Source organism: Bufo gargarizans, chromosome 6 (genome assembly GCF_014858855.1).
Source record: "Bufo gargarizans isolate SCDJY-AF-19 chromosome 6, ASM1485885v1, whole genome shotgun sequence".
Classification (NCBI taxonomy): Eukaryota; Metazoa; Chordata; class Amphibia; order Anura; family Bufonidae; genus Bufo; species Bufo gargarizans.
In genome coordinates this window covers 308,208,882-308,233,667 of record NC_058085.1, presented here as the reverse complement: position 1 = coordinate 308,233,667, position 24,786 = coordinate 308,208,882, and the positions used below count along the sequence as shown (strand labels likewise).

At 45.5% G+C, this 24,786-nt stretch overlaps 1 protein-coding gene across 1 annotated transcript in view; it reads left to right on the top strand.

Annotated features, from left to right (window-relative positions):
• ANKRD22 (ankyrin repeat domain 22) overlaps nt 1–24,065 on the top strand; it is a 51,871-nt gene extending 27,806 nt beyond the window's left edge. The window contains exons 4-6 of the mRNA XM_044297034.1: nt 9,528–9,605; nt 20,976–21,074; nt 23,743–24,065. Of these exons, the coding sequence (XP_044152969.1) occupies nt 9,528–9,605; nt 20,976–21,074; nt 23,743–23,820 (255 nt within the window). The 3' untranslated portion in view covers nt 23,821–24,065. The remainder of the gene's footprint in view (nt 1–9,527; nt 9,606–20,975; nt 21,075–23,742) is intronic.
• Nucleotides 24,066–24,786: the final 721 nt, after the last annotated feature.

The window sequence follows — 24,786 nt, the reverse complement described above, 5'->3', positions numbered from 1 at the left end:
GTTTCTGCTATATCAGAGCTATTTGAAATCTATCCCTAAAAGGGTATATAATATTGAAGGTGCACATAGGGTCATTCAGAATAACTTCACACACACCCGCTACTGTGTATTTCCAAGTCTAATTCTGTCACTAAATCCATACCGGTGACCCAGCGCCTAAATACTAGGCCTCAAATTTAATTCCCTCTAAATCTCTCGTTACCCACCGGTGTACTGTTGTTGCTGGGCAAGATATTTAGTGTCCGTCAAAGCACATTTTTTGTTCTGGGTTGAAGTACAATTCCCAATTTAGCAATTTCATAATTTAGTGGTTTCTGCTATATCAGAGCTATTTGAAATCTATCCCTAAAAGGGTATATAATATTGAAGGTGCACATAGGGTCATTCAGAATAACTTCACACACACGCTTCTGTGCATTTCCAAGTCTAATTCTGTCACTAAATCCATACCGGTGACCCAGCGCCTAAATACTAGGCCTCAAATTTAAATCCCTCTAAATCTCTCGTTACCCACCACTGTACTGTTGTTGCTGGGCAAGATATTTAGTGTCCGTCAAAGCACATTTTTTGTTCTGGGTTGAAGTACAATTCCCAATTTAGCAATTTCATAATTTAGTGGTTTCTGCTATATCAGAGCTATTTGAAATCTATCCCTAAAAGGGTATATAATATTGAAGGTGCACATAGGGTCATTCAGAATAACTTCACACACACGCTTCTGTGCATTTCCAAGTCTAATTCTGTCACTAAATCCATACCGGTGACCCAGCGCCTAAATACTAGGCCTCAAATTTAAATCCCTCTAAATCTCTCGTTACCCACCACTGTACTGTTGTTGCTGGGCAAGATATTTAGTGTCCGTCAAAGCACATTTTTTGTTCTGGGTTGAAGTACAATTCCCAATTTAGCAATTTCATAATTTAGTGGTTTCTGCTATATCAGAGCTATTTGAAATCTATCCCTAAAAGGGTATATAATATTGAAGGTGCACATAGGGTCATTCAGAATAACTTCACACACACGCTTCTGTGCATTTCCAAGTCTAATTCTGTCACTAAATCCATACCGGTGACCCAGCGCCTAAATACTAGGCCTCAAATTTAAATCCCTCTAAATCTCTCGTTACCCACCACTGTACTGTTGTTGCTGGGCAAGATATTTAGTGTCCGTCAAAGCACATTTTTTGTTCTGGGTTGAAGTACAATTCCCAATTTAGCAATTTCATAATTTAGTGGTTTCTGCTATATCAGAGCTATTTGAAATCTATCCCTAAAAGGGTATATAATATTGAAGGTGCACATAGGGTCATTCAGAATAACTTCACACACACGCTTCTGTGCATTTCCAAGTCTAATTCTGTCACTAAATCCATACCGGTGACCCAGCGCCTAAATACTAGGCCTCAAATTTAATTCCCTCTAAATCTCTCGTTACCCACCGCTGTACTGTTGTTGCTGGGCAAGATATTTAGTGTCCGTCAAAGCACATTTTTTGTTCTGGGTTGAAGTACAATTCCCAATTTAGCAATTTCATAATTTAGTGGTTTCTGCTATATCAGAGCTATTTGAAATCTATCCCTAAAAGGGTATATAATATTGAAGGTGCACATAGGGTCATTCAGAATAACTTCACACACACCCGCTACTGTGTATTTCCAAGTCTAATTCTGTCACTAAATCCATACCGGTGACCCAGCGCCTAAATACTAGGCCTCAAATTTAATTCCCTCTAAATCTCTCGTTACCCACCGGTGTACTGTTGTTGCTGGGCAAGATATTTAGTGTCCGTCAAAGCACATTTTTTGTTCTGGGTTGAAGTACAATTCCCAATTTAGCAATTTCATAATTTAGTGGTTTCTGCTATATCAGAGCTATTTGAAATCTATCCCTAAAAGGGTATATAATATTGAAGGTGCACATAGGGTCATTCAGAATAACTTCACACACACGCTTCTGTGCATTTCCAAGTCTAATTCTGTCACTAAATCCATACCGGTGACCCAGCGCCTAAATACTAGGCCTCAAATTTAAATCCCTCTAAATCTCTCGTTACCCACCGCTGTACTGTTGTTGCTGGGCAAGATATTTAGTGTCCGTCAAAGCACATTTTTTGTTCTGGGTTGAAGTACAATTCCCAATTTAGCAATTTCATAATTTAGTGGTTTCTGCTATATCAGAGCTATTTGAAATCTATCCCTAAAAGGGTATATAATATTGAAGGTGCACATAGGGTCATTCAGAATAACTTCACACACACGCTTCTGTGCATTTCCAAGTCTAATTCTGTCACTAAATCCATACCGGTGACCCAGCGCCTAAATACTAGGCCTCAAATTTAAATCCCTCTAAATCTCTCGTTACCCACCGCTGTACTGTTGTTGCTGGGCAAGATATTTAGTGTCCGTCAAAGCACATTTTTTGTTCTGGGTTGAAGTACAATTCCCAATTTAGCAATTTCATAATTTAGTGGTTTCTGCTATATCAGAGCTATTTGAAATCTATCCCTAAAAGGGTATATAATATTGAAGGTGCACATAGGGTCATTCAGAATAACTTCACACACACGCTTCTGTGCATTTCCAAGTCTAATTCTGTCACTAAATCCATACCGGTCACCCAGCGCCTAAATACTAGGCCTCAAATTTATATCCCGCTGATTTTGAATACAATACATTGGGCCAAATAATATATTTGTTGTTGTGGTGAACCATAACAATGAGAAAAACATCTAGTAAGGGACGCGGACGTGGACATGGTCGTGGTGGTGTTAGTGGACCCTCTGGTGCTGGGAGAGGACGTGGCCGTTCTGCCACATCCACACGTCCTAGTGTACCAACTACCTCAGGTCCCAGTAGCCGCCAGAATTTACAGCGATATATGGTGGGGCCCAATGCCGTTCTAAGGATGGTAAGGCCTGAGCAGGTACAGGCATTAGTCAATTGGGTGGCCGACAGTGGATCCAGCACGTTCACATTATCTCCCACCCAGTCTTCTGCAGAAAGCGCACAGATGGCGCCTGAAAACCAACCCCATCAGTCTGTCACATCACCCCCATGCATACCAGGGAAACTGTCTCAGCCTCAAGTTATGCAGCAGTCTCTTATGCTGTTTGAAGACTCCGCTGGCAGGGTTTCCCAAGGGCATCCACCTAGCCCTTCCCCAGCGGTGAAAGACATAGAATGCACTGACGCACAACCACTTATGTTTCCTGATGATGAGGACATGGGAATACCACCTCAGCATGTCTCTGATGATGACGAAACACAGGTGCCAACTGCTGCGTCTTTCTGCAGTGTGCAGACTGAACAGGAGGTCAGGGATCAAGACTGGGTGGAAGACGATGCAGGGGACGATGAGGTCCTAGACCCCACATGGAATGAAGGTCGTGCCACTGACTTTCACAGTTCGGAGGAAGAGGCAGTGGTGAGACCGAGCCAACAGCGTAGCAAAAGAGGGAGCAGTGGGCAAAAGCAGAACACCCGCCGCCAAGAGACTCCGCCTGCTACTGACCGCCGCCATCTGGGACCGAGCACCCCAAAGGCAGCTTCAAGGAGTTCCCTGGCATGGCACTTCTTCAAACAATGTGCTGACGACAAGACCCGAGTGGTTTGCACGCTGTGCCATCAGAGCCTGAAGCGAGGCATTAACGTTCTGAACCTGAGCACAACCTGCATGACCAGGCACCTGCATGCAAAGCATGAACTGCAGTGGAGTAAACACCTTAAAACCAAGGAAGTCACTCAGGCTCCCCCTGCTACCTCTTCTGCTGCTGCCGCCTCGGCCTATTCTGCTGCTGCCGCCTCGGCCTCTTCCTCCGCCTCTGGAGGAACGTTGGCACCTGCCGCCCAGCAAACAGGGGATGTACCACCAACACCACCACCACCACCTCCGTCACCAAGCGTCTCAACCATGTCACACGCCAGCGTTCAGCTCTCCATCTCACAAACATTTGATAGAAAGCGTAAATTCCCACCTAGCCACCCTCGATCCCTGGCCCTGAATGCCAGCATTTCTAAACTACTGGCCTATGAAATGCTGTCATTTAGGCTGGTGGACACAGACAGCTTCAAACAGCTCATGTCGCTTGCTGTCCCACAGTATGTTGTTCCCAGCCGGCACTACTTCTCCAAGAGAGCCGTGCCTTCCCTGCACAACCAAGTATCCGATAAAATCAAGTGTGCACTGCGCAACGCCATCTGTAGCAAGGTCCACCTAACCACAGATACGTGGACCAGTAAGCACGGCCAGGGACGCTATATCTCCCTAACTGCACACTGGGTAAATGTAGTGGCAGCTGGGCCCCAGGCGGAGAGCTGTTTGGCGCACGTCCTGCCGCCGCCAAGGATCGCAGGGCAACATTCTTTGCCTCCTGTTGCCACCTCCTCCTTCTCGGCTTCCTCCTCCTCTTCTTCCACCTGCTCATCCAGTCAGCCACACACCTTCACCACCAACTTCAGCACAGCCCGGGGTAAACGTCAGCAGGCCATTCTGAAACTCATATGTTTGGGGGACAGGCCCCACACCGCACAGGAGTTGTGGCGGGGTATTGAACAACAGACCGACGAGTGGTTGCTGCCGGTGAGCCTCAAGCCCGGCCTGGTGGTGTGTGATAATGGGCGAAATCTCGTTGCAGCTCTGGGACTAGCCAATTTGACGCACATCCCTTGCTTGGCGCATGTGCTGAATTTGGTGGTGCAGAAGTTCATTCACAACTACCCCGACATGTCAGAGCTGCTGCATAAAGTGCGGGCCGTCTGTTCGCGCTTCCGGCGTTCACATCCTGCCGCTGCTCGCCTGTCTGCGCTACAGCGTAACTTCGGCCTTCCCGCTCACCGCCTCATATGCGACGTGCCCACCAGGTGGAACTCCACCTTGCACATGCTGGACAGACTGTGCGAGCAGCAGCAGGCCATAGTGGAGTTTCAGCTGCAGCACGCACGGGTCAGTCGCACTACAGAACAGCACCACTTCACCACCAATGACTGGGCCTCCATGCGAGACCTGTGTGCCCTGTTGCGCTGTTTCGAGTACTCCACCAACATGGCCAGTGGCGATGACACCGTTATCAGCGTTACAATACCACTTCTATGTCTCCTTGAGAAAACACTTAGGGCGATGATGGAACAGGAGGTGGCCCAGGAGGAGGAGGAGGAGGATGAGGAAGAGGGGTCATTTTTAGCACTTTCAGGCCAGTCTCTTCGAAGTGACTCAGAGGGAGGTTTTTTGCAACAGCAGAGGCCAGGTACAAATGTGGCCAGCCAGGGCCCACTACTGGAGGACGAGGAGGACGAGGATGAGGAGGAGGTGGAGGAGGATGAGGATGAAGCATGGTCACAGCGGGGTGGCACCCAACGCAGCTCGGGTCCATCACTGGTGCGTGGCTGGGGGGAAAGGCAGGACGATGACGATACGCCTCCCACAGAGGACAGCTTGTCCTTACCCCTGGGCAGCCTGGCACACATGAGCGACTACATGCTGCAGTGCCTGCGCAACGACAGCAGAGTTGCCCACATTTTAACCTGTGCGGACTACTGGGTTGCCACCCTGCTGGATCCACGCTACAAAGACAATGTGCCCACCTTACTTCCTGCACTGGAGCGTGATAGGAAGATGCGCGAGTACAAGCGCACGTTGGTAGACGCGCTACTGAGAGCATTCCCAAATGTCACAGGGGAACAAGTGGAAGCCCAAGGCCAAGGCAGAGGAGGAGCAAGAGGTCGCCAAGGCAGCTGTGTCACGGCCAGCTCCTCTGAGGGCAGGGTTAGCATGGCAGAGATGTGGAAAACTTTTGTCAACACGCCACAGCTAACTGCACCACCACCTGATACGCAACGTGTTAGCAGGAGGCAACATTTCACTAACATGGTGGAACAGTACGTGTGCACACCCCTCCACGTACTGACTGATGGTTCGGCCCCATTCAACTTCTGGGTCTCTAAATTGTCCACGTGGCCAGAGCTAGCCTTTTATGCCTTGGAGGTGCTGGCCTGCCCGGCAGCCAGCGTTTTGTCTGAACGTGTATTCAGCACGGCAGGGGGCGTCATTACAGACAAACGCAGCCGCCTGTCTACAGCCAATGTGGACAAGCTGACGTTCATAAAAATGAACCAGGCATGGATCCCACAGGACCTGTCCGTCCCTTGTCCAGATTAGACATTAACTACCTCCCCATAACCATATATTATTGGACTCCAGGGCACTTCCTCATTCAATCCTATTTTTATTTTCATTTTACCATTATATTGCGATGCTACCCAAAGTTGAATGAACCTCTCCTCTGCCTGTGTGCTAGGCCTAAATATATGCCAATGGACTGTTGCAGTGGTGGCTGACATGAAGCCTGATTCTCTGCTATGACATGCAGACTAATTCTCTGCTGACATGAAGCCAGATTGTCTGTTACGGGACCTCTCTCCTCTGCCTGGGTGCTGGGCCTAAATTTATGACCATGGACTGTTGCAGTGGTGGCTGACGTGAAGCCTGATTCTCTGCTATGACATGCAGACTGATTCTCTGCTGACATGAAGCCAGATCGTCTGTTACGGGACCTCTCTGCTCTGCCTGTGTGCTAGGCCTAAATATATGCCAATGGACTGTTGCAGTGGTGGGTGACGTGAAGCCTCATTCTCTGCTATGACATGCAGACTGATTCTCTGCTGACATGAAGCCAGATTGTCTGTTACGGGACCTCTCTCCTCTGCCTGGGTGCTGGGCCTAAATTTATGACAATGGACTGTTGCAGTGGTGGCTGACGTGAAGCCTGATTCTCTGCTATGACATGCAGACTAATTCTCTGCTGACATGAAGCCAGATTGTCTGTTACGGGACCTCTCTCCTCTGCCTGGGTGCTGGGCCTAAATATATGCCAATGGACTGTTGCAGTGGTGGCTGACGTGAAGCCTCATTCTCTGCTATGACATGCAGACTAATTCTCTGCTGTCATGAAGCCAGATTGTCTGTTACGGGACCTCTCTGCTCTGCCTGTGTGCTAGGCCTAAATATATGCCAATGGACTGTTGCAGTGGTGGGTGACGTGAAGCCTGATTCTCTGCTATGACATGCAGACTGATTCTCTGCTGACATGAAGCCAGATTGTCTGTTACGGGACCTCTCTGCTCTGCCTGTGTGCTAGGCCTAAATATATGCCAATGGACTGTTGCAGTGGTGGGTGACGTGAAGCCTCATTCTCTGCTATGACATGCAGACTGATTCTCTGCTGACATGAAGCCAGATTCTCTGTTACGGGACCTCTCTCCTCTGCCTGTGTGTGTGCTGGGCCTAAATATATGCCAATGGACTGTTGCAGTGGTGGCTGACGTGAAGCCTCATTCTCTGCTATGACATGCAGACTAATTCTCTGCTGACATGAAGACAGATTCTCTGTTACGGGACCTCCCTCCTCTGCCTGGGTGCTGGGCCTAAATATATGCCAATGGACTGTTGCAGTGGTGGCTGACGTGAAGCCTCATTCTCTGCTATGACATGCAGACTGATTCTCTGCTGACATGAAGCCAGATTCTCTGTTACGGGACCTCTCTCCTCTGCCTGTGTGTGTGCTGGGCCTAAATATATGCCAATGGACTGTTGCAGTGGTGGCTGACGTGAAGCCTCATTCTCTGCTATGACATGCAGACTGATTCTCTGCTGACATGAAGCCAGATTCTCTGTTACGGGACCTCTCTCCTCTGCCTGTGTGTGTGCTGGGCCTAAATATATGCCAATGGACTGTTGCAGTGGTGGGTGACGTGAAGCCTCATTCTCTGCTATGACATGCAGACTAATTCTCTGCTGACATGAAGCCAGATTCTCTGTTACGGGACCTCCCTCCTCTGCCTGGGTGCTGGGCCTAAATATATGCCAATGGACTGTTGCAGTGGTGGCTGACGTGAAGCCTCATTCTCTGCTATGACATGCAGACTAATTCTCTGCTGACATGAAGACAGATTCTCTGTTACGGGACCTCTCTCCTCTGCCTGGGTGCCGGGGCCTAAATATCTGAGAATGGACTGTTCCAGTGGTGGGTGACGGGAAGCCAGATTCTCTGCTATGGAACCTCTCTCCAATTGATTTTGGTTAATTTTTATTTATTTAATTTTTATTTTAATTCATTTCCCTATCCACATTTGTTTGCAGGGGATTTACCTACATGTTGCTGCCTTTTGCAGCCCTCTAGCTCTTTCCTGGGCTGTTTTACAGCCTTTTTAGTGCCGAAAAGTTCGGGTCCCCATTGACTTCAATGGGGTTCGGGTTCGGGACGAAGTTCGGATCGGGTTCGGATCCCGAACCCGAACATTTCCGGGATGTTCGGCCGAACTTCTCGAACCCGAACATCCAGGTGTTCGCTCAACTCTACAAGGTACCACTTGGAACCGAAACCAAGTTCGGTAAAAGGCTCATAAGAGCCAATACATTCTAATACTGTACGAAGCGCTCGCTCCGTACAGTATTCTAAAGAAGTTTTTTGCGAATGTTTTATCCGAAAGTCAACTCGCTCATCCATAGTACTCACTAATGGTTCCATAAAATGCACTGCTGACCTACAAAAGGCAACCACAGGCTGCTGAGAGATGAGCAAAGCTAATTACCCAGTAAGATATACCACCAAGTTTCACATTTTACTTTTATTTTTAGTAACCCGTCATAGACGTAATCTAAGGCTCTGTTCACACTTCAGTTCTAAAAATGTTAGATTTTTGCGACAGATGAGCTCTTGGCACAGGTATCCATAGAGCCCCCTGTCTGTTTTTTACTGCATAGGAAAACATAGTCTGCTGAGCTGTTCTATACAGATGGATCCAGAAAAAGGCATCTACTGGGCAATATACTTTTTTCTGTTTTATAATTGGAATCATTGACCCATGTATGCCACTGAATCGGCAACCTCCGGCACCCTAACTATGGTGAAACTACGACTTCTAGCATGCATACTCGCTAGGCTGTTCTCAGAACTCAGAAGTGAATGGCACATGCTGGGAGTTATAGTTTCACCACAGCTGGAGTGTCAGAAGTTGTTGATCCCTGACTGATAGATACAGTGGTGTACATCAGAGGTATATGCTGGGATATGCTGGTGATGTTTAAATGTGTGAACAGGGCATCACTCTGAAGAAGATAACCATACACAAGACAGTTTTTAGGATATCTGAAGGCAATCTACAGCTGGAGGGCACAGTATGGGCAACCTGGCACTGCCCAAGGGCCAGATCATCGCAGAGAACCACGGCCTTCTACCCAGAAACAGTATCTTCCATATTAATATTGGGCAGAGGTTTGTGTTTCTTTTCAGGAACCCTTATTATTCCCCTGCTTTCTATCATAATGATGAAACTTGGTCTGCCTGCATCCACCACCAGGGGGAGCTTATGGCATACAGATTTACAAAGCTCTCATTGAATTTAATGGCAGCTGTATAAATGCATATGAAGAAGTCCTTACATTCATCCTGTAATATGTTCAATAACAATCACAAAAATGTACAACTCTGCCATTTATTCATATGTGTCTGTGTTTTGTTTTCTGTATGTGCAGATATCAAAGACCAAACAAAATGAAAGACTGATTAGACTTTTACTGAACGCAGGTGTCAATGTCAACGCCACAGATTATGTAAGTCACCGCACTGCAGCTTCAGATGTAATCTTTTAGTACTGTTTTACGTTGTCCTATGACTTAAAGGGGTATTCCCATCACATACAATGGAGGCACATACAATGGGGGCATATCACTAGGATATACCCCCATTGTCTGATAGGTGCGGGTCCCACCTCTGGGACCTGCACCTACAAGGAGAACGGAGCGGGGAGAGCTGTGGCTGGAGGACCTCAGGTTTCCCAGGGTCCGTCCACCACCAAGCGCTGCACATACGGCCCCTGCTCCTATTCATTTCTATGGGGCAGATGGAAATAGCCGTGCCAGCGCTCGGCTATTTTTGGCGGCCCCTTTGAAATAAATGGGGGGCGGCTGCGCATGCGCAGTGCGCCCTCCATTAATTTTCCCCGCTCCGTTCTCGTTGTAGGTTCGGGTCCAACAGCTGGGACCCGCACCTATCAGACAATGCTCTATGCCCCAATTGTATGTGATGGCAAAACCCCTTTAAGACAGCTGGGAATTGAAAATTCCACGTACTACTTCTGATGGCTTCCGCCTTAGAATGGGAGAAATTCTCTTGATAACATCATTAGGCATCATGCACTCTACTGACCATTTTGCAGTCCGCAAATGAAAGATCTGCCAAATACGAATGTGGTCTGTGTGCCATCCGCATTTTTTTTTGTGGACCCATTGACTTCAATGGGTTCATGGTCCACATTTTGCCAACATATTCTTTTTGCAGAATGGACATATGGCAGAAAGCATCTATATTTTCATTTCGCAAATATAGAGAACATGTCCTATACTTGGCTGCAAAATGCAGACCACAGACCCATTAAAGTCAACATGGACAGTATCCGTATTTTGTGGAGCTGCAATTTGCGGACCGCAAAATACATACGGTTACTGTATGTACATGAGACGTTGCAGAGTAATGCAGTTTCCTAGTATTTTATGAAATGTTCAGCCATTACTATTGTATCTCATCCGTGTCTTTTTAGCATCTATTATCTATTACCTGATCTTGGTGGAAAACTGGCCTCATTCTCCTGCAGTAGGTAGATTAGTGTGTGAAGCAGTACCACCACAAGATTTGGTTCGTTTTAGGTTCACCGAATATGATGGAAAAATTGGTTTCAGGCTCAAATCAGTTCAGAGAGAGGATGGGGAGGGAGAGCCCAGTATAATGATCCGTGTTTCTCGACAGTATGTATGCATTATACAGAGTGCAACGACCAGGTCCGCAGGGGCAACTCGTAAGGCACAGTGGGCTGATGGGGGTAGTAGTATTAGGTACTCACAGTTAGCAGAGCCTCACTGGGGAAGACAGCACTAAATCCTCCGGGGCACTCTCTAGTACAGGGATCACCAGCCAGATGGTAGTTGAGGTGCCCTTGATGGTGTAGGTGTTTAGGGGGGGCTTTGGAGGCTGGGACCCCGGTTGTTCAAAATGCCAGCACCGTTAGGTGCAAAGATGAATGGTGGGAAAGGATGAGGAGTCAGTTATAGTGAAACAGTTGAACTTTATTTGATCAATTAGTTATCTTCAGGTAGTCAGTACAGTCCATAGATATGGTGAAGCAACCCTATAAATAAGGGTTCAGCTACATTCCTAGCAACAGGCTTGATGATTGTAATTTGAGGAGTTGTCCTTGTCTCTATATCTGTCTATACTTTGTCCACACTCTAGCACTCAGGTACTGGATATAATAGTTCTCACTAGTCAGTAAATAGAAAAAACTGCAGGGCTCCCCTGTGCAAACATGAGGAGACACGGAATGGCTTGACCTGGACACGGCCACCTAGAAACTCCAAAAGAAAAGTAGATCCCAGCTCCTCATAAAAGGTAATGTTTATTCGGATTAAAAACTAGACATCATCAAGGTAGAAAATAAATATTTATGCAATTCACAGTGATGCGTTTCGGGCTCCTTAGTTGCTGCCCTTCATCATGACGTACAGAAGTGAAATAAAACCAGCTTTAAATACAAAATAGGAACTCACACTGATTAGCTCCTTGTCCTGGCCCAACCCATTCACTCAGAGTCTGGTGGTGGGGTGGGGGAGGGGAACAGCATAACATAATAAAAATGAACAATGAAAAAAATTACCTAGATTGCAAGACCACATCATACTTCTTATTAAGACCATTTGGTACACGGGTTCCCAGACTGAAAATCCAAAAAGTTTCTCTGCTCAATAACTTGAGCCTCCGATCACCTCCCCTGATCGACAAAGTGACTCTTTCAATTCCCCGAACAGTAAACGCAGATGTATCACCTCTATGTATCATTGCAAAATGAAGTGTCGCCGCTGAAACATTCCGTGACTGATGATGTGGTATATCTGAAAGGTGTTTCCTGATCCTGACTGATTGGTAGTACAGCCCACGTATTGTAGTGAACAGTCTCTGCAGGTAATGACATATACACAGGGCCGTCTTTAATATTGATTGGACCCTGGGCAAAAATTTACTTGAGCCCCCTGGATCCCGCCTTCCAACACCTTAGCAGGCAATCACGCCCTCCACCACAACACACACACAAAAAATCCACACATCTGGTAGAGTACAGTGAATGACTGTAAATATTTCCAGTTCTGAAGACTCCAGCGGCTCAGGATCAGTGCTCTAGGCAGCTGGGCTCAGGCTGGAAGTGGGCACCGCTCTGCAGGAAGGAGACCAGGGCTCGGCTCACCCTGGTGTTACAGTGCACCCCAGCACCCCACAGTATGCAGTATAGCACCCTATAGTATACAGCACCACACAGTATGCAGTATAGCACCCCACACTATACAGTACCCCACAGTATATAGTAGAGCAGTATAGCAGCCCACAGTATACAGCACCCCACAGTATACAACACCTCACAGTATACAACACCTCAGTGTATACAGCACCCCAAACTATACACGATACAGCCCCCCACACTATACAGTACAGCAGTATAGCACTCCACACTATACCGCACCCACAGTATACAGTATACAGCCCCCCACAGTATACAGCCCCCCACAGTATACAGTACAGCGGTATAGCACTCAACAATATACAGCCTCACACACTATACAGGCCCCCCACAGTATACAGTACAGCAGTATAGCACTCCACAATATACAGCCCCCCACACTATACAGGCCCCCCACACTATACAGGCCCCCCCCCCACACTATACAGGCCCCCCCACACTATACAGGCCCCCCACAGTATACAGGCCCCCCACAGTATACAGGCCCCCACACAGTATACAGGACCCCACACAGTATACAGCCCCCCACACAGTATACAGCCCCTTCACACAGTATACAGCCCACCACACAGTATACAGGCCCCCCACACAGTATACAGGCCCCCCACACAGTATACAGACCCCCCCACAGTATACAGCCCCACACAGTATACAGCCCACCACACAGTATACAGTCCCACACAATATACAGCCCCCCACAGTATACAGTCCCACACAATATACAGCCCCCACACAATATACAGCACCCCACTATACAGTAGTTTACAGTATATTAACATAACAGCCCCTGTCACCTTTTTCTGATGTAATCTTCACACAAAAAAGCTCCACAGTTAACTTCTGCAACACTACTGATAGGACCTGTGATGACCTCATAGCCATGTGACCAGTAATTGCTAGGTTACTGGTCACATGGTGATGATGTCATTAAGGTCCTAGATCACAACGTTAAAGTACACAGACAGCTTGACACCCAGGGCAGTAGCTAGCAGGGCTCAAGAGGCAGCTGCCTTGGGCCCCCCAGGAGAAACTGGGTCCGGGGCAGCTGCCCCTTTTGCCCCTTGGTAAAGACGGCCCTGCATATACAACATATTCCGTATTACAGTTAATATACTGTTGCACTGTATATCCATTGCCATTAGCTGCAGAGACAATGTTGTTGCATACTGTCATATATTTGCAGCATATACATTTAGTGCTGCCACACCGCGAACTACCCTTGGTAGAAAGCCAGATGGGTTGGTTGGTTTTGCAATCATAAAATAGACTGGGGCTAAGTTTCTGTCCTACAGTGGGCGCTATTTTCGCCACAAATCTAACTCCTGCTGTGACTATATCTGACCATTCCTTATCATAATTCAAAATGGGTAAGTGTTTGCGAATAATGTTACATATTTGTGTATACTCCTTACTGTCATTGGTAATGAAGGTGACAGGTGATTTACAGTGATTGTCCTTGCGCTTGTGTGCGGCTTTCCTGCGAGTGTATGGGAATAATAAGGTTTCCCTGTCATGTGCCGCCGCCCATTCTTTGGCTCTGTTCACACTATGTGAAGTGTATTGCCTAGTCTGTAATCTTGCTGCAATGGTGGTTGCTTCAGATCCAAATAGATTGGGCGTAGAACAATTGCGCTTAGCTCTCAACATTTTTCTCTTTGGAATATTTTTGATGACCTGTTGTGGATGGAAGGACAAGGCCAACAGAGTGGTATTACCTGCCATTGTCTTCCTGAAGGTGCACGTGCAGACACTGCTGGTAGTGGTGTCCACCTGCAGAAACAAATCCAGGAACTCGATGGAGAGGGGATCACTCTGAAATGTAAGCTGAATAGAGGGGATACAGTGACTGAGGTACCGCACAATAACCGCAATATCACTTGCCTCACCCTGCCAAACCAACAACATGTCATCAATGTAACGTCCATACCATTTTAAAGAGTGAGCATAAGGGTTACTATCAGAAAACAAAAATGTATTCTCCCACAAAGCCATGAAAATGTTTGCGACCGATGGTGAAAATCTGTCACCCATAGAAACTCCTGATGTCTGAAGGAAATATTCACCAGTAAACATAAAAAAAAAACTAAGCAGAAAATCAATACAAATGCAAATGAAATCCTGTAACTCAACAGTGTCGTCGCTATGGGTAACCAAATACCATTGTTAAGCCACAATGGCAAGATGGAGGGGGATATTGGAATACAGAGAGGTGATATCTGCGGTAACCCAGGTATATATTTTGCACCATTTTAAAATTAGCAAAAATTTTGTAAAACCGTGCAAGTATCCCTAAGATAACCAGGCATGTGGGGAACCAGTGGCTGGAGAAGGGAATCGGCCAACCCCGACAACCTCTTGGAGAAAGAGCTGATGCCCGCCACAATAGGTCGCAAAGGGGGAGGAAAAAACCCTTTATGTATCTTAGGGAGTGCATGGAAAATGGGGGTCACCGCATGTTCAACAAAAATATAATCAGTTTCCTTTTTATTCAGGATGCCCAAATATTTCTGAGTTGTTGTTGGAAAAGGGGGAGTGGGTTGTTTCTAAGAAGTGAGTATCACCAAGCGTATGTTAAACATCACTGTCCAACAACACCACTGCCCCCCCCTTGTCAGCCTCTCTGATGACACTATTATGCATGTTGGAGAAAGCCCATAATGCCTCTCGTTCATCTCTGGATAGATTGCTATTAGTATGTCTCAATTTGACATTTTGTTTCAGACAGCATAAATCCCTGTCTACCAGGTCCCGAAACCTATCAAGTGCCAGAGACCTGGAATTAACAGGATAAAACTCCCTGTTGGAAGTTTAAAAAAAAATCTAGGGGTGTTTTGTAATGGTGTGGTGTCCGGCTCTTGGTGTACATCCTGGAGAGAGGCAATTTGTGCAAGATCCACAAAATCAAACATAGTTTGGGATGGTGTTGCCTCATCCCCTGACCTAATATTCATAACATTAGGACTATCTGTTGCCGGGGGAATTAAACGTCCATCAGAGGGCAAAACATGCTCGTGGACATGGTTCCTAGTGGAGAAATGTTTTTTGAGAGTCAGATTCCTGGCCAGACGATTCACATCTATGATTGTGCGATATACCGTAGGTCAAAATGGCAGGACAGAGCAAACAATAATCCCTTGTGGAGGAGGTTTTCCTGTGCACTTGATACAAGAATAGCGGAAAGATTAACAACTTGTATATCGTCCACATTTATTTGCGGCGAGACGGATATCGGCGGCCTCTTGCGATGTTTCCTCCCTGCCCTGCGTTTTTTGCCGACAAGTTATTGAGCAGAGAAACTTTTGGGATTTTCAGTCTGGGAAACCGTGTACTAAATGGTCTTAATAAGAAGTATTATTTGGTCTTGCAATATAGGTAATTTTTTTGATTGTTAATTTTCATTATGTTATGCTGTCTCTGCTCGTTCCCCTCCCCCACCCCACCACCAGACTTTCTGTGTGAATGGGTTGGGCCAGGACAAGGAGCTAATCAATGTGAGTTCCTATTTTGTATTTAAAGCTGGTTTTATTTCACTTTTGTACGTCATGATGAAGGGCAGCAACTAAGGAGCCCGAAACGCATCACTGTGAATTGCATATATTTTTTTCTACCTTGATGATGTCTTGTTTTTAATCCGAAGCTAATAAATATTACCTTTTATGAGGAGCTGGAATCTACTTTTCTTTTGGAGTTCTCACTAGAAGGTAGCAATCCACAGGGCGGCTCCCTAATGGCAGGCATCAGTCTTCTGCTCCATTCTTTGGAAAGGATGCTCACTAAAGAATTACGGTCCACTGTGTCCATAGAGGCATGTGGTGAAGGATAATTTTGCCCATTAATCACCCGGCTGTGTCCAGGTACTTTTAGGTTCCTCCTGGTCACTGTTGCTTGTGAAGTCCTTGGCTAGTTTAGCCCTAATCTCCTCTAGACTTGCTCTATACCAGACGTAGACTCACTGGTCTGTGCTATGCTGCTGAAATGTAGTTCTTGTTCTATGTGCTCCCTTGGCTTGGTCAGAGCCAAGAGGCTAATCAGGAAGCTACATGGTGGAATAGACTTGTCCTGCTCTTCTCAACTCTTCTCTACCACTACCAACTTCCTCTCTCTTCCTACTGAATTCTCCACTTCCTATTAGCATACCCAAACTATATATGTATATGTATATGTATATGTGTATATATATATATATATATATATATATATATATATATATAATGTAGTGCCAGCACCACCTAGGGGCGAATTGATGTAATGAACTATAACCGCATGTTAATGGGTATTACAGGGATATACAGAAATGCATTAGATTTACATATTTAAAGTTTGAAGTGCCCATGTCCAATGCGGACTGGGACACTGCAAGAGCCCCTGTTATGCGGAGTATGTGTGCTGAGTATGGTAGGCCAGGGGATGCCCCTCTGGGTTTCTGGAAAAGATATTCAAATTAGCTTTCCTATGCCAGCAGATGTTAGACATGATAATTTGCATGTATTTTCATAAGCAAATATCGTGATAATGGTTCTACTGAGCAACTTTTATGGTTGGTGGTAAGAATAAGAAAATTGATTCTACCAGTTCGGGATTCGTTCCGAATTCCTCATAAAGTTTGAATTCACACAAAGCGGAATTTTTTTCTGATTTGTTTGTACTCTAGCTCCTCTCATTTCTGTGGTCAGTCCAGTACTTGCTGCATTGCCACTGCCTGGTGTTGTCAATCAAGGCAGCCACGGAGAGGCTGGCCACAGAAAGGAGTGGAATTTGGGTGCAACAAGAGCAATTGGTATGCCCTCATTCCACCAAAGGACTAAGTTGCATATTAGTAAAAATTTCACTGGTGACTGACTCCCTTTAAGCTAGGAACTGATGCTAGATGCCAATGATGAGGGGAATTATCGGGAATTAATTTTCGTAGGAACACTTATTCTGGACCATTGCCCTGTGCAGGGCCGTCTTTACCAAGGGGCAAAAGGGGCAGCTGCCCCAGGCCCAGTTGCTCCTGGGGGGCCCAAGGCGGCTGCCTCTTGAGCCCTGCTAGCCACTGCCCCGGGTGTCAGGCTGTCAGCTACACAGCGGGTGCTGCCATGCTGGCCGGCACTGAGTCCAGGCATCGTACTGTTAGAGCTGTGATCTAGCTGTGACATCATCACCATGTGACCAGTAACCTATCAATATTACTGGTCACATGGCTATGAGGTCATCACAGGTCCTACCAGGAGTGTTGCAGGAGAAGTTTGCCTAACTGTGGAGCTTTTTTGTGAAGATTACATCAGAAAAAGGTGACAGGGGCTGTTATGCTAATATACTGTAAACTACTGTATAGTGGGGTGCTGTATACTGTGGGGGGACTGTATACTGGGGGGGCCTGTATGCTGTGTGGGGGGGCATGCATGCTGTGTGGGGGGGCATGTATACTGTGTGGGGGGCCTGTATACTGTGTGGCGAGGCCTGTATAGTGTGGGGGGCCTGTATACTGTGGGTCCTGTATATTGTGGAGTGCTATACTGCTGTACTGTATACTGTGGGGGGGCTATATACTGTGGGTGCTGTATAGTGCTATACAACTGTACTGTATAGTTTGGGGTGCTGTATACGGTGAGGTGCTATACTGCTCTACTGTATACTGTGAGGTGTTGTCTACTGTGGGTTGCTGTATACTGTGGGCTGCTATACTGCTCTACTATATACTGTGGGGTACCGTATAGTGTGGGGTGCTATACTGCATACTGTGTGGTGCTGTATACTATAGGGTGCTATACTGCATACTGTGTGGTGCTGTATACTATAGGGTGCTATACTGTGGGTTGCTGTATACTATAGGGTGCTATACTGCATACTGTGGGGTGCTGGCGTGCACTGTAACGCTAGGGTGAGCCGAGCCCTGGTCTCTTTCCTGCAGAGCGGTGCCCACTTTCAGCCTGAGCCCAGAGCACTGATCCTGAGCCGCTGGAGTCTTCAGAACTGGAAGTATTTACAGTCATTCACTCTTCTCTACCAGATGTGTGGATTTTTTGTGTGTGTGTTGTGGTGGAGGGCGTGATTGCCTGCTAAGGTGTGGGAAGGCGGGATCCAGGGGGCCCAAGTAAATTTTTGCCCAGGGTCCAATCAATATTAAAGACGGCCCTGGCCCTGCGTAAATGTGGTTGTAAAGCTGATGTGATTACTGCATGTACCTCCTGTAATGAGCAGGCAATTATTGGGAACAAACTCTACATTCCCAATATTTGCCTGCTGTGTTGGTCCGTGTAAAAAGGCCTTCTATCAGCGATGGAAACTAACATTGGGTTTACTAATCGCTCTGTTAGATCATGTGCTCCTTACTATTCAGAGAAGGTTCTTCTACAGTATTTCTATTGACTTTACTAATCCATAGCAGGGTCTGAACTGTAAAACATCAGCACACAAGTCTATCATCAGGCTAAATGTGATTTACTGGCCCTAGTGATGTCATATTCCTAAAGGAGCACATTACAGCGCTGTATATGATTCTGTTTCATTGTGTGTTAAGTGCATCAAATGGCATGTTAATGTAGTAATCGAACACGAGGTCCCTGAAGCAACATAATCCACTCCTCAGAGGAAAGCGGTTCAATTCCGCCCCCAGGACAAAGAATGCATTAATCCTGCAAGTGAATCATGTTCAATGCCACAATCTGCTCACATGCAAGAGGGTCTCTATCAAGCATCAGTCCATGTTTAGCTTAAAACTTCTGTTCCATTTTGGTTTCATAGGACAATGGCATAGAATTGAATGAATCAGACCAGTAGCTCATCTAGGGCAGTACATCCTTTTGTGCGTTTGACTTTATGCTTGAAAAATATCTTTTATGACCTTTTGCATTCTTGAAATGACCAACCAAGGGCCATTAAGTAAAAAAAAAAAAATATATATATATATATATAATGGAAAAAATTGGACAGCACTCCAGACGGTATCTTCGGTAAAGCAGATAAAGTTTAATCACCCATGTGGTGGCAGCAAAAAAGCAACGTTTCGGCTCTACATGAGCCTTTCTCAAGCCTCGCTTGAGAAAGGCTCATGTAGAGCCGAAACGTTGCTTTTTTGCTGCCACCACATGGGTGATTAAACTTTATCTGCTTTACCGAAGATACCGTCTGGAGTGCTGTCCAATTTTTTCCATTGTCTATTGTGGGTAAGCTCCAGTTGCCATCCTTGGACTCTGCACCCAATTTTTCCACAGGTGGTGCTGCCGGTAGATTTTTATACTTTATATATATATATATATATATATAATGTTTTTTAACATCTTTTTACACGAGCAGATTCTCTGCCCATGACGAGTGCTGATCCACAATATGCAAGTCAGTAGCTGATTGATATTAGAGATGAGCGAATTGGTTCTAAACAAATCAAATTCGACCCCAATTTTTAGCGTTATGAATATGATTCCAGGCTGGCGCAAACAGCGTACCACGGCAAGCTACCATATGCTGTTTCCACAACTCGGAACCGTACGGCTTGCTGTGCTACACTGTTTGCATAGCTCCAATGCACTCAATGGGGGCTACAGAAACAAGTGAACACTTTGCCGTTTTCTGGTGGTCGGCGCTTAGTTCCATCTTGCCTTAGAGGCGGCTAGATGGGACAACCCCTCTAACATTTCAGCGGTACATCCTCTATTTCTGCAGGGAGGTGTCCTGCTGACAATTTTTATTTTTTGCAAAAAAGATGTGGTCAAATAACCAATTGCTTGTTTGTCCTCTTATCGCTGCCCTGTTGACACTGGGCAATGATGGATGATACCTGTTTTTTAAGAATGGTCATTTGGCCGATTATTGGCTCATGTCAGAGTCTTTAGGGAAAAAATCCTTCAAATGACCTGATACGTTATTGAGTGTAGGAGATGGTCAATGCGATTGTCGGGAAGAAAGCGTTCCTTCCCGGCAATCGCCTGCTCATCGGTGGAGTAGACCGCTGCATTTACATGCAAAGATCTCCTCCACACTATGGGGAGAAGCGATCCCAAATGTAATCGCTCGTCCCCATACATACTTGTTTGCCAGCAGCAGAGCGTGTTTAGATGGCACAATCTGCAATTTAGGTGCCTACACAAATGATCCAATTACCCGACGAACAAGCGTTTCACTTGTTAATCGGGAGCACCTTTATACCCCATATAATCGCTAACTAGCATTCCTATAAACACTCATTAGTGATTATCTGGCGGATTCTCAGCCCGTGTAAAGGATACTTAAGAAAGCATTAGTGGTGACAGATTTTGAGCTTGTTTTTTGGCAAAAAAAAAACCACAGGTTTCATTTACTTCAATTGTCTATTTACACATATTAATTTAGACTGATATTTGGCTGAAAATTGGACAGATATCTTTACAGTATGTGTCAAGGCACCCTAACTTTGCAGCACTGGGGACGTAGTTACTTAATATGACCGATATCAACATCTACGTGGAGTTTTTATGTTCTCCCCAAGTTCACATGGGTTTGCTCCCCCCACGTCATAGGTTGATTTGCTTCATATGAAAAGGATGCTGTCCTGTGTGATAGAGAATTTTGCGTTTCAGCAGGGACAGGGACTGATGTGAGTCCTGCCCTTACACAGCAGCTGATGAATAGCACTAATGCACGTAGTTTATGCATTTATCTTATATGTATTCTGTTCTAGGAGGGGAACACAGCCCTCCATTATGCTTGCAAGATGAAAAACCAAACTATAGTACCGATTCTCCTGGAAGCCAAAGCTGATCCCTACATTAAAAATAAGGTAAGTGTGGAAATATGATTTGTCCAAATGCGAGTAACCACCAAATAAAAAAAACACTGTTGGACGTATTTGGACTAGCATAATATAATGTTTTGTTTTCATGTATTATGATTCTTCTTGTCAAGGGATTGAGAAACATTTAGGCCCTGATTTATCAGGTCTTCGCTTCAGAAGTCTGACATCCAAAAGTCGCAAAATGGAGCTTTTGGGCTCACTTTTTGAGTTTTTACACCACTCACTCCAGTTTTGAAATATGGTTGGGAAAGTGGGCATGGTTAGCTATGTTAATGGGTTTCACTCCAGATGTATTACTGAGACTTTAAAAAAAAATTAAGTTGCAAAAAAAAGTCACAATCTCACCCCAATAGGAGGGTGGAGTAGAAAACTGAGTGGCTTTTCTAGACAAAAATTGTCAGGTTTAACGTATGAGACATTTATTAAACATGAGGCATTTGATAAAAGTGATATAAAGTATAGCAATGCAGACTAATGGAAAACTGACTTCAAATACTCACAATAAATTCCCCCTTAGATTTTTTTTTTAACAGTGCTATCACTAGTGGAGAGCGAATAGAAGTCCACAAAGTGGACTTCGATCCAAATTTCAGGATAAATTAAATTCATTCCGAAGCCGAATTTCCTCATGCTTCGTGGTAGTGAATTGATTTAACCTGAAATAGTGCAAAAACAATACCAATAATCCGGTGTAAAAATTTACCCGATCCATTTGTTTGCGACGGGCCGGCCGCCGCCATCTTACTTGAAGATGTAGGGCGAAATCTCGTGCGCGGTGATGTCATCTAGGGCCTTGTGAGATTTGGTGGCAGATCTTCAACCGAGATGGTGGCGACCGGCCCATTGCGAGCAAATAGATGAGGAAAGTATAGGTTTTTATTTTATACTGGATTATTGCTATCAGATTCTGCAATCACATATGAACGCGGCATCTGAGGGGTACAATGATGAGTGGCAGCACAATCGCCGCTCCCTGTCATTGCACCCACTACTTACAAATAAATGCACCTTGTAACTAAATAATTTGTCAGGAAGCAATTTTTTTTTTATTATTCGGTGAAGCATAGAGACAACAGCATATTGGTTGTCCTTTCTACAGTAGATTAAAGAGGACCTGTTGTCTGACATTCCTGTTGTGCCGTTCCTTTATTATTTCTACTAGAAGTTATGAGTGAATTGCTAGCAGTCTGCAGTAAGGGTACAGAGGGGAGGTAACCAGTTGGGGGGTGTACCTGCATAGTCTGAGAATGGCAGCAGTGATTGGATAAAGTCAGTCTGTGCAGGTACACCCCCCCCCCCCCCCCAACTGGTTACCTCCCCTCTGTACCCTTACTGCAGACTGCTAGCAATTCATTCATAACTTGTAGTAGAAATAATAAAGGAATGGCACAACATAGAGACATAAGAATAGATGCTCCACAATTGTTGTTACATGGGGAATACATGAAGCCATTAAAACAGGCATGTCAGGAGCTGTGAAAGGTCCTCTTGAACAGACATCGAAGGCCAAATATCATGTGCATGCAGAGCAGAGAACAGGTTTCACTACTTTAAGACCATTCCAGCAGACTGCAGTGTCTTTTCTCCTTGCAGCATGAACCAAAAGCATCAACGTTGTGTACACCCTCCTGAAGAACCTAGGCTACAAATCAAAATTTAATTGTTTGTAAATCTCAAAGGGGTTGTCCCATCATAGAAACTTATCGCAAGAACAGAGAGGTCCCTGACACCCCCAAATGAATAGAGCGATGGTGATGCATGTGTGCTTTGTAGGACCACTGAATAAAAGCCGCCTGTAGAACTTGACTATCTCCAACAGTCCCATAGATGCGAATGGAGTGGCAGTCCACATGCATGACTGTCGCTCCATTTACTCAGGGACCCATGTTCTCATGTTTAGTACAGGGTCCAAGTGGCGGACCTTCACCAATCAGATACTGTGGATAGGTGATAAGCTGCTATGGTAGGGCAACACCTTTAAGCCTTGTCCAGTTTTTCTGAAATCTAAAAATGTGTCGAGATGTATGGCTCAGGGTCTTCATATATTTCATGGGTCAGCAACCTTCAGCGCTCAATCTGCTGTGAAACTATGACTCTCAGCATGAGCACTTGCCAGCCTCTTCATGTAACTCACATAGAAGTAAATGGGGCATTCTGGGAGCTGTAGTCCAGAACAGATGGAGTTTCAGAGGTTGCCGATTCCTGATATATATATATATATATATATATATATATATATGTGTGTGTCATGTAAGCCAGCAGTTATTACAGAAATCTGTTGAGGATCTATTCAAAAGTGACAACCAACATGGTGGATTCTGTAGTCAATGTAAAAATGGTTTCAGCGTTCTAAGGCAGAGATTTATCAAAACTGGTGTAAAGTAGAACTGGCTTAGTTGCCCATAGCAACCAATCAGATTCCACCTTTCATTTTTCAGAGCTCCTTTGTAACTGAGCCAGTCTTCGTTTACACCAGTTTTGATAAATCGCCCCCAAAATGCCAATATCTCAATGTATAAACATTACTAACAAAAGCACTCTAAAAATGCTGATTTACTAGTTTATGTTCATTTCAAGACTTGGCTGGAAAGTGTATCATAAGTTTGGGGTCATTAATAATTTTTTGTCTATTGCGAACTCTGTTTCTTCACAGGACGGGGAAACTTCCATTGATATTGCCACAAGATTAAGATTCCAAAAAATCATGCACTTGATGAAAAAGTCTTCGTAATACTGAAGGAAACAAGTTTTCCCATTACTCTGGCACTTAAAGGAGCACAAAACTGGTAGTAAAGAAGCGGGTTTACATTACTTCCATTGACTGTATTATAAATGGCGTCCGGAACAACATTGATAGGGATATTTATAGCTTTGTATCCATTGTAATATTATTGACAGGTAGTTGATTGTAAATTTTTTGTATACTTGGTGTTACACATTATAAAAGTATTAATAAAAACTGTAACAAGAACTGGAGATCAGTCAGAGTTATGTGGAGTTGTAGGGTGTATTCTTGGGTCTTTTCGGGGCAGTGCTGGGGATTGGGATATGAATGTGACCAGGGGCGTAGCTAAAGGCTCATGGGCCCTGGTGCAAGAGTTCAGCTTGGGTCCTGCTTTTTGGCCAGGGACAGGGAGCACTTTGTGCTGTCTGAGGTGAAACAGCACCCCTTCCCTATGCCAAATTCTTGATCAGCTCACTCTAAGACAGCAGCACTGTACTGTCTGAGTGCGAGCTGCAGGCAGAAAGTCACCCTCCATCCCACCTCTGCAGCTGACAGAAGTTGATTTTTACCTTCATTTTTTCAATCCCTGTTGGCTCAGGAGTGGGAGGACGCGTGACCTAACCAGATCTGGGTGTGGCTTAGCAGGACCTAGAACAGGGATCAGCAACCTTCGGCACTCCAGCTGTTCTGAAACTACAATTCCCAGCATGCTTCATTCATTTCTATGAGGGTTCTCAGAGGAGCATAGCAAGTATGCATGCTGGGAGTTGTGGTTTCACAACAGCTGGAGTGCCAGAGGTTGCCTACCCCTGACCTAGAAGTTGATTTTTAACTTCATTTTTTCAATCTCTGTCAGCTGAGGAGTGGGAGGGGGCGTGGCCAAATAGGATCGGGGCGTGTCCTTTTGAACAGCTCACTCTAAGACAGCAGCACTGTGCTGTCTGAGTGTGAGTTGCAGGGAGAAAGTCAAGC